This window comes from Thunnus maccoyii, chromosome 24, assembly GCF_910596095.1.
Source record: "Thunnus maccoyii chromosome 24, fThuMac1.1, whole genome shotgun sequence".
Classification (NCBI taxonomy): Eukaryota; Metazoa; Chordata; class Actinopteri; order Scombriformes; family Scombridae; genus Thunnus; species Thunnus maccoyii.
The window spans coordinates 8,677,120-8,688,234 of NC_056556.1; the positions used below are offsets into that span (position 1 = coordinate 8,677,120).

An 11,115-nucleotide genomic window follows, 5' to 3' on the forward strand; every position below is an offset into this window, starting at 1 on the left:
CCAATCAAAACAGCCACCAATTGACAACCACTGATCAAAGGTGAATAGGTTCTTGGTGGTACTTACGTTATTTGGTCTGTACCCTTAAAAGGACCGAGTTCGGTACCCAACCCTAGCAGTAAACCAAATTTGCTGGGTTTTCAAGCTCATACAATTGGGATTGACTCTTATATTCCACCGTCTTCTGAAGTCTCTCCTGGAAGTTATGATACCAAGGCCTTGAATACATCAAGTCTGAGAACAGGTCACAAGCCTGAGGTTTGCGGGTGCATTTAGCATATCATTTACATACTCGGCCCTGGTTGGTCCTTTAGGATACCAGCATGTGTCAGGAGAAGGACTTTTCTAACAGCTTCAGAAACCCCTTAAACCCCTTGTCGGCCAACAAGACCCACAAGGTCCACAACACACCATAACTGCCAATTCATGCTTTCCGCCTCGTTGTGGCCGCAAGGATCCACATGGGTCTGACTGATGTGAATTTCATCATTCACCCACATCTGCAAGGTCCACACAAAGTCATCTGTGGACGTCCACATGCCGCTCAAAATTTGTGAACATGCGGACTGAACACATAGCGAACGTGCCAACTGCAAGAAAAGCAAACGGCTGCCTGTCTCATCTACTGTATGTATGTGTTTTATCCCTTTTCTCAGTAAGATGTCACTTTTCTTTATTAGTGTGCACATGTGGAATATGTCTGTGTCCATGGACCTTCGAAAAAGTATATATAGAACTGTGTGTGCATCCACGATCCACATGCAAGTCCGCAGGTGTTGAACATGGAAAGCATGATATAGCCACAAATGGGTGGTTACTCACTAGAAACTGCTGGTTGACTTTGTGGTGAGATTGTTTTGCCAATCACGTTGTTTCCAGCATTAAGAATGGACTTTCCATTCAACTCAACATAATTCAATTTAACTTCAAGAAGCCCTTGAAGTGCTCTGAAAAATGGAAAACTGAGCATCTAAAATTCCATGAAAACTTCACAAGTTCACTGTGAACTCCTTTTTTGAGTATACTGAATGAAAAGTTAAAAGCTTGTTGCAGTCCTGAAGTTGCATTGACCAAGAATCAAACCCAGGCCTCCCACGCGTGCCCCCAGAGTTTAGCTAAACTGCCCTAAACTGTTTCCCAGTCATTCTCTATGGTAATGCTAAACCACTACCGAGGTAGTGCGCCTTCCGGCCACTGATGCTTTTTGGCGCTGTAACCGCTTCAACTCAGTCTCTCTTCCTCAAATCTTCACTCAGTGTCAGTGACCGGAGAAGAACAGAGGCGAAATTGAGCAGCTACTTTGTATATTGCATTTGTCTTGTCCAACAAAAGTAAGCGACTTTTTGACGAAAGACTAGATAAATAGTGGGCAGATATGTACATTTCCTCTGGGAATGTCAGAGCTGTGTATACGGAATGACATCGATCTTTGTAGGGCTGTAGTCTGCTGGTCGACTGGTCTTTTAGTTGGTCGATATGCTCTCGTCCGACTAAATTCTCATTGGTCGAATAATCTCTGTGTTATTTTCATAAGGAGAAAAGTGCTACATCAATAGCTTTCCAGGAGTAATCCATTATTTATCCATTAAATGCGTGGCTGCCATCACAAAACTAGCTGTGATGTCACAAATCCTGCTCATAGGCCTGCCCCTTAAGATCATATTTTCATTGAGCAAGGAGAAACTTTCCACTTTCAGCAGATGATTGACACATTAACACATAAAACGTAAAACACACAGTTTCTCCTGTGCTTAGCCTATTGTATTTGTTAAACTACATCCACCTGAGTGGAGTGAGCCTCTTGAAGCCTCACGTTTCTTCCACCAGATGGAGGTCTTGTGTTATAGTTTGTTAATGGGAACACCCTAACTGCGATTCATTTCCTGGTTTGGGCAGTCTGCTTAAAGACAGAGATCATACAACACCTTTACTGCTGCGTTGCTGCTCGTTTTGACAACAATGACCCACCCAACAGATGATATTATCAATCCTCAGCCAGAGAGTAAGTTTGTTTACTTCAATTTCTGTCATTTGATAGCCTTAAGCGAGAAGAAGGACATTTCCTGTGTTCGTCTGCAGTGCTTCATGTCATTCATTCAAGGCTTGCACTTGAGGACTTTCATCATGTAGCCTTTGAACAAATTCCGAGTTTTATTAACTTCAATGACAAAATAAAATTATTTTCTTCATATTTTTGCCGCTGAAATCATGCCAGTAGCAAACTACAATGGCATCTACATCACAAGTAGCCCGTGTTGCTGTATGTTGCATCATAATCACATACAGGAACTTTTAGCATTTCTGTTACGCATCATTATCTGACTACTGTACATATATCTACATTTTTAGGGTCAAAATTAGAGTGTATACTTTTTTTATCACCTGGTGAGATTATTTTAAAGTTTAAATGTGGCTGACTAGTTTTTTCTGGTAATGTAATCTAATCAGTGCTTAAGACTAAAATATATTCATATTTTTTAAATTATAGCTGTTGTTAATAGTTTTACTGTATTGTTTTACACTTGAAGGTGGCCGTGCCCTGCACACTCAGGAGAGTGGGTATGTTTCTGTCTCTTTCTCTTTTATTCTAAATGTCATGTAATTCAGTGCTCAAGCAGTGATGGCTGGAGTCATTTTGATTTTAGCTGCATGTTTGTACCTGTTTCCATAAATGTGGCTGAAAAATCTATTTCATATTAGTTTTCATTGAAAAGTTTATTCTCGAAATGAAATGTGCCTTTTTTCATCAAACAGTGATGCTGGCCTCTCCTCCAACATGAGGCACAAGTTCAGTGATAAAAGTGCTTTGCCCATAGAGATTAAAGGCAGCTCTGTGATACCGATTCCGACAAGCGAACTACGGGAAATCTTTGAGAGCCCTGAGATGGTTGGAAAGATTAGGCAACACCCATCAGTGTTTGGGCCTGTAGGTGTCCTGTCCATGATGCGCCACACAGAGCCTGAGGCATACCCTGCAGCTGCTGAAGGGGACTTCTTAAAACTGTCCACTCTGGTTCAAAAAAGCAACTTTCCACCACAAGCCACACCCCAAGCCCTGACTGTCAGCACTTTACCCGGAACAACAGCCATTACAGATGCTGAGGAGGTGGTGGGAGGAGAGCAGAGCTGCACCAGCAAGATGGACACAGAGGGAAACCAAGCAAAACCAAAAGGCTCACCATTGGTTCCTAGAGAAGGGAGAAATAAGAACCGTCGCAGAAAAAGAGCAGCCACGAAGAAATGGAAATGTAATTAAACTAATTACTAATTTTGTGCAATATTATTTAATTAATGTATGATTCTCATGTTATTCCCAAATCTATGTACATGCAATAATTAATATAATCTTGGAGTTAAATCCAAAAGTTTCTATTTTTTCTTTTATGTTTTCAGGGTGCCTTCTAGGTTGGATGACATTCATAAATATTCGTGCCTGTGGGGGCAATGCTGGTATGTGGTGTGACACACAAATATTCTGCATTGCATCTTTGCACTGCATTTTATTCATTTATTTAGATTTGACTGTCTTGAATGGGAGCTTCGATTACTTCTCATAGTGTACTGTGAACACTGTTTTGACCCATAAAGCGCAGTATTTTTTAAACTAATTGATATTTTCCTTATATTATCTGCCATAGATGCTCAACCTGCAGCAGACCAGGAGTGTAAGATAAGACTGATTTTGTTATTTCAAATATTATTATAGCAAGAAAGAAATCCTTTCTGTATAATTTAAATGTACACACATTTACGCCTGGGAGCTACTCATCAATGCTTTTTTTCTCTGTTTTGACAGCAGTCAAGTGTTTTTCCTGCATGGACAAGGATACATGTCCAAAGTTGGTGAACATATATGAAACTGCTGACACTCATCTGTACCAAAGACGCCTAAACCAGCCATTTCCAGGATGCTCTGGAATCCCTGCACCTTCTTCTAAGAGTTGTGCTGTGTGCTATGTGGAATCCAGCATCGCTATCATCTGCTCAGGGGATGTTGGAAGACTGGAGGTGGAAGATAGTGATGGAGGGCACATCGTAAACACCCATGCAGTCTGTATGTATTACATAAATATACATACATCTTCTCACAAAATGTATCTCTGCTCCATTTTTCAATAAGCTTTGAGTGGTGATTTCCTTTTTTTCCAGATATTGAGTTATTAAAATGACGTTAAGCTAGCAGTTATCAGGGTTTTCTCTAGGAAACTGTTAAGCTGAGATGGAAAGGCACTCAAATCTTTGGTCGCATCTTGTGTCATGATCAGTTTAATTTGAAGATGATGGCCTAAAAAGATCACAGTCATAGATATATGCCATTTTTTCAGTAAAATAGTGCCTCTGTTCTTTTCCTGTATGTTTTATTTTCTTTTTTTTGACATTAACCGATAACTAACCACTTAATATTAAGAAAAGTTGTGATGTAGCTTTCATTTGTGAGAGCTGTCCAGTAGTCAGTGGTCAGAGCTAACGTTAGCTTGATTCATCCTTCTCCTCAAGTGTTTTTCAATGCATTTAGTTACAGTAGCTCTTGATGGCATAACATACTTGGGCTCAAGGTACGAATATAAATAATACTAAGAATATATGGCGACCCTGATTATAAGACACCCCCTCACCCCCTTTTCCAACAGCTTTTTTTTGGAAAAATAACGTTACTTTTTGAATGTAACTTACATCATACTATAGTTACATACTCACACACTCTCCTGCCAGGCTCTTGGAAGCAGTAAAAATTATTTTCTCCAGCAGTTAGCATTTATAAGACTGCCTGTTTGTCTTTCTGAGCTTCTTATCATCTGTGACAGTTGTATTTGGCAGCTTGACATATTCGGTTTCTGCAGTAGAGACGTCAGAGGACGCTTTGGACTCGTTTAAACTAGTTATGAAATTATTTCCTCCGTGGCAGGGGAACATATTACATGAGCCTTCAGAAACTCCTGCAGGTTAAACTGGACTAATGAAACACTTTTAGGGTGGATTGACTCTAACACACTGACTATAAACACAGACTTTAAGACATTCGCTAGCCCAGCAACATTAATGCTACAAACAACCCACAATGCAACACTTGTCTAGCTTGTCTAATGCAACTGTCTAGCCATTAACGGAGTGTGTATGCAAATTAACCTATAGACTGACATGTATAACTAGTAATAAATATTCTCGACGGTTAACCGATTAACGGTTAACTGTTGACTAATCCCTATATTAGTATCTATATCTAAAAAAATCAGTGAGCTGTCAATCAAAATCAGTGCATTGAATTGCATCATCTTGTGTCCACCCTGTGCTGTAACGTTTGCTGTTAATTTCCTGTACATGTACAACAGGCTACTGCTGTTTATATAACTGCAACCTTTTTTTGTCTCCCTTAAACAGCTTGTTCCATCATGGAAAACAGCCCCATTGAAAGCAGTGAGTGTCAAGACTATGCCGTCTTACAATACGAATTCAATTTTCAAAGTGTTATTATAAATAAAAATAAAAAAGTGCATTACAAATGAAAAGTTTGGTGTAAATTCTGATACTCTGTTAAATTCTTGCTTCGTTTGTAGAGCAGAAGCAGCAAACCTCGAACCTCGGTTTACTTACTGTATTGATTGGTGGCTGCAGTATGTAATTGACACAAACATGACACAATTTGATACTGACACTGATGGACTACATGACTTAAAATGTGGTTAAACTAACCACAGTTATTTTTTCATGTGTTTTCATTTTGCAGTTCTGTTTGTACAATGGTGGCCACGCTGACCTACAGTGTAAGTGTGACTCAGTATGATCACAATAAAGATTATATTTTAGACCCTACATATTTATTTTTAGTTTAGTTTTGAATTTATACTATATGTTTTGGATATTGTTAGTCATATTTCTCAATTTGTCGTTTTTCTTTCTCTTTGATGCTGCTATAGAAACAGGTAGGTTCAGTCTGTTTTGATTATTCAGTTTCACAATGAGCATGTGTCATTATAATTTCTGTTCCCATAGTTAAATAAAGAATTTAAGTACAAAATCATTCAGACTTACAGTATAATTATATATCATTCTCCCTTGAACATAAGTAGTTATGAAATATTAGTTTCAAACAATTATATTAAACCCAGAAATACATCAGGCACACTATGGGGACTGTGAATATTTTTAACTAAATAAACTCACTTGAAACTCAAATCAAGTTTTTTCATCCTCTTTTTTGAAACAGGACTGAAACTGCTCAACAGTGACGAACACTGCATGATCAAGAAGAGGACAGCACTCTACTGATGTATTCAGTCATAGTCTATGTATTTTAATATGCATATTTTAATTCATACTATCTTTGAATACTTTTATCACACTCTGTAACTTCATTTCTTCTTTCCTCATATTTCTTTTTTTTACTTTACAATTTGTGTCTGAAAATAGCATTAGATGTCATACATAAAATAGCTGTAGAGGGTATTTTTTACTCTTCTTGATTAATCATCTAATCATTTGGTCTATAAAATGTCAGGAAAATTGCTTGTTTTATCTATATGTCCAATCAACTAATGCCTTGCTTGACTAATTGGCTTTTAGTTCTGACATTTGGAATTAGCATGCTTTCTGCAAACATGGATATGTCTACCTATTGTCCTGAATAAAAAACTTTTATACAGCATCATAGTTCTGTCGTTATTCACAGTACAGACATTGTGCAGGCCATAATGTTTGAAGTAAAGTAAAGTAGATGTGAAGTAAAGTGAAGGAAGTAAAAGTAGCATGGTGTAGAAATACTCTATGACAAGTTAGCAAGTCCTGCATTCAATTTTTTTCAAGTATGCACAGAAGTATTAGCAACAAAATATATTTAAAGTACCTAAAGTAAAAGCACTCAGTATGCAGAGTGGCCCATTTCAGAATAAGTAGTGCAGTGCTCGTTCAAAACATGCCTGTTCGGAAGTGGCCAATTTCTCAATACCAAGACAGAACAGCGCAGAATATTTAGAGACTACAATTTTGAGTTGAGCTGAAGTTGATCGGATTAACTGTAGTGCCCGTTCAAAACGTGCCTGACACATCCTGCACTATGTCTATATACAAAGTTCCAGGAACGGGACTAGAACTTTACTCTCTAAACCTTTCATTCTCTATGGTAGTTCTTATCACCAATGGTGGAGGAAGTACTCAAACACTTTACTTAAAGCTTCTGGAAATGAGGCTTGAAATAGTAAAAATGCATATATGATATCAAAGTTGAGTGTCTCATTAAACATCCACAAAAATCTGAATGAAAATAAACATTCATAACTATTAGGAAACCTAGCTCAAAAACTGAGCTGATTTGACTGCTCAAACCATTTCTCAGGACTGTGTGGGCATATTGAGATCACATTTGATTGACAGCTCACTTTCAGCTCCAGTACCATTATACTTTCCATTCAATCACTAAAACGTTTGGCTGACATGGAATAAATGACCAAATCTATCAAATGGACCCTACTTGGCTAGAAAGCTTGAATAATCGACTAACTAGCAAAATAGGTTAGACCACCTAAATCTGTGTTTTTATTTAACTATACCCCCTGGAGCATTGAGCTAATGGTATTAGCATTCTCCATTCACATACACGAAACAGTTAGCATAGTTTAAACGTTTTGCTATTAACTGCCAAATCTATCAAATGGACCCTACTTGGTTAGAAAGCTTGAATAATCGACTAACTAGCAAAATAGGTTAGACCACCTAAATCTGTGTTTTTATTTAACTATACCCCCTGGAGCATTGAGCTAATGGTATTAGCATTCTCCATTCACATACACGAAACAGTTAGCATAGTTTAAACGTTTTGCTATTAACTGCCAAATCTATCAAATGGACCCTACTTGGTTAGAAAGCTTGAATAATCCACTAACTAACAAACAAGGTTACACCACCTGAATCTGTGTTTTTATTTAACTATAAGCCCCGGATTATGGCGCTAATCATTTTAGCATCTTCCATTCACTTACATGAAACGGTTAGCATTAGCTTTTCTATACAAAACTTTTGAGATTATTATCAACTACCCCAGTAGTCTGCTAGTTATCTTGACTAATTGGCTTACTAGCAGACTAAGGTAGATCACACATATCTGTGTTTTTATTGAACTATACAGCCAAGACTAAGAAGCTAAGTGTTTTAGCATCTTTCATTCACTCATATGACACGGTTAGCATTAGCTTTGCCATGCGACACTTTTGACTTTTAGTGATATAAATTGACAAACATCATATGTGAAAATCATGTCACAATTCAAACAGGATAAAAAAACTTTCTCTGTGTCTCGCCGTTGACATATTTTTTCCGAAACAGGGAGCCATGTGGTCCATAGGAAGGGGAGGGACTAAGGCTCTCTATTATGAAGAATATTCACTAGCACTTCACTTGAACCTTTCATCATAAGGCTGACATAACAGACCTAAGTTTGGGGAAACAGATAGGATAACAACAACAGGATGTTTGTTGCTCCTGGCAAGGGTTTCAAGGTCTGGGGAGATGGTAGACAAAGCAATTCTGAGATCGTGCTCAATGTCCAATCTGTTCCTCTGCAGACCCTGACTACATACAGATTTAAAATAGCAAGCTCCATCTTGGCCTCTCACAAACCTGAAGTTTGCAGGTGTGTTTAGCGTTAAGTGTATAATTTACATTCTCAACTCTGGTTGGACATTTAAGGCACCAGTATATGTCATCAGAAGGACTTCTTTAACAGCTTGAGAAACCCCTACCCCAACAATTTTCCAATGTCAGAACTGGGACATGGACATTTTTACAACTGAATGCAACATTATGAAACCTGATTAGAGACATTGTGTAAGTTTGCGCCATCATACCCATATTTAAAAACTAGTCTCTCCCTTCTCAATGATGGCCAAGTTTTCACCCTGTCTACAAGTGTGGTTGTTCAGAAGAGCAAATACTTTTGCCTTCCAATATGGACCACACAAAGTACAAACCAGTTCGTATTTTGCATAACCTGGGACAGTAATTGTTTCATCATTTCCCCTTCATTACCTTTCCCACTGCACTTACTACAGAGCACTCTTAGCCCCTAGAACCTTGCTGCATTGGCCGGGAATCTAACCCAGGCCTCCCGTGTGGCAGGCAAGAATTCTACCACTGAACCACCAATGCTCACATATGTATTTTTCTTTTCCCACTGCAGTGTTGGACAATTTTCCCCTCTGTTCCTTCCCACTGTAGTTTCCGTCCAGTGTGGTATGACTTGGAGGTGTCTCACATACTCCAGGTTACTCGGACATTTCTCTCTTGGCAGTAACTGCTGGAGTGGTTTGATGTCTGTTTGATATACAGGTTGGCTTTCATGCACTTGTTTTGGTGCTCTCTGTAAAATCTTGTATGTTCTGTCTCTTGAAAGAAATCTTTACTGGCTGGTGGGGCTATCACGTATTTAAACCTCTACAGATCATTCAGACCACTTTTGACAAAAAAACAAAAGAGAATTTCCTCAAAATAGAGTCAGCTCACCTAAACTGACAAATGGATATTGTCAACTTAACAAGGACTTCCAGAGGCCTTGCAGTGAGAGTCTCTCACAAAGGTCAAACTCAGTTAGCACTTACCACAAACCATTCAACACCATAACATCCCTAATGGTACACCTTAAACACCTTCATATCTGACTACATGATTACGGGCAGAGCCATACATAGAACAAAACATCTGCCCCATGTGAGGCTCAAACTCACAACCTTCAGATTATGAGACTAACACATTGCCCACTGCGCCAAAAAGGCCACTACCACGCTCTTTTCCAAATGGGTGATTACTCATGCACAAATGCTTCATCTGCTCGGTTGTTCTACCATTTCGCTGTTTCCTTTACCATTGCTTCATCTACACCGTGCCCTTAGCTTCAAACCCAAACATCTTCTGACATGTCTCTCATGGTAGTTACTGCTGGTCGACCTTGACAACATTGAACCGTTTTGTATTTTTCCCCCCAGATTGAATGAAATACACTTGTAACGCCAGCATTGAGATAAACTTGTTGCTCTATCCTTCACTATTTCCTCTCCTTATCAGTGAAATATGACATACTGCAGTTGCAGCTTTGTGTTAACGTGAAGCTTTGATGGTTAGCTTAGCGTGCCTATAAGCCGTAGCGGGTGCTAGCAGCTAAAGCTACCTGTACGTAAACTACATGCAGCTGCAGCTGGGCTCCAGTGTTGGCAGCTGATTGAAAACACATCATATCATTCACATCATTTCACATTAACAACTCACCTTCAGACAAACCTGACAACAAAATTCCTAGCACCACGAGCGTCAACATCGCTGAAGCAACGGCATAAAACACAACATTAAAGATCTATTCTGTTATTGTGAGTAGTGTAAAAATATTTTCAGTTCATTATGAAACTGTGGCTGGACAAATAAGACTATGGCGGGCTCTAGGTAATTAATGGGAAACACTGGAGTGTATTTAGCAACACAGGCAAACCTGTACATGTAACAAAACTCCAGTTTTTTTTTTCACGCACACATCTACGACCCAATCAAAACAGCCACCAATTGACAACCACTGATCAAAGGTGAATAGGTTCTTGGTGGTACTTACGTTATTTGGTCTGTACCCTTAAAAGGACCGAGTTCGGTACCCAACCCTAGCAGTAAACCAAATTTGCTGGGTTTTCAAGCTCATACAATTGGGATTGACTCTTATATTCCACCGTCTTCTGAAGTCTCTCCTGGAAGTTATGATACCAAGGCCTTGAATACATCAAGTCTGAGAACAGGTCACAAGCCTGAGGTTTGCGGGTGCATTTAGCATATCATTTACATACTCGGCCCTGGTTGGTCCTTTAGGATACCAGCATGTGTCAGGAGAAGGACTTTTCTAACAGCTTCAGAAACCCCCTTAAACCCCTTGTCGGCCAACAAGACCCACAAGGTCCACAACACACCATAACTGCCAATTCATGCTTTCCGCCTCGTTGTGGCCGCGAGGATCCACATGGGTCTGACTGATGTGAATTTCATCATTCACCCACATCTGCAAGGTCCACACAAAGTCCTCTGTGGATGTCCACATGCCGCTCAAAATTTGTGAACATGCGGACTGAACACATAGCAAACGTGCCAACTGCA

At 39.2% G+C, this 11,115-nt stretch overlaps 1 protein-coding gene and 1 non-coding gene across 2 annotated transcripts; one reads left to right on the plus strand and one right to left on the minus strand.

Moving 5' to 3' along the window:
* The first annotated feature begins 1,529 nt into the window (after positions 1 to 1,529).
* On the plus strand, positions 1,530 to 6,467 carry LOC121892424. Its single transcript, XM_042405460.1, has 10 exons — positions 1,530 to 2,002; positions 2,529 to 2,559; positions 2,755 to 3,248; positions 3,394 to 3,450; positions 3,639 to 3,665; positions 3,797 to 4,054; positions 5,380 to 5,415; positions 5,556 to 5,612; positions 5,726 to 5,762; positions 6,200 to 6,467. The coding sequence occupies exons 1-9, from the start codon at positions 1,960 to 1,962 to the stop codon at positions 5,752 to 5,754; spliced, it is 1,032 nt and encodes a 343-aa protein (XP_042261394.1). The 5' UTR covers positions 1,530 to 1,959; the 3' UTR covers positions 5,755 to 5,762; positions 6,200 to 6,467.
* A 2,600-nt stretch (positions 6,468 to 9,067) lies between these two features.
* On the minus strand, positions 9,068 to 9,138 carry trnag-gcc. The gene has a single exon. It is a non-coding gene; the product is annotated as a tRNA-Gly (tRNA).
* Between the last annotated feature and the right edge of the window lie 1,977 nt (positions 9,139 to 11,115).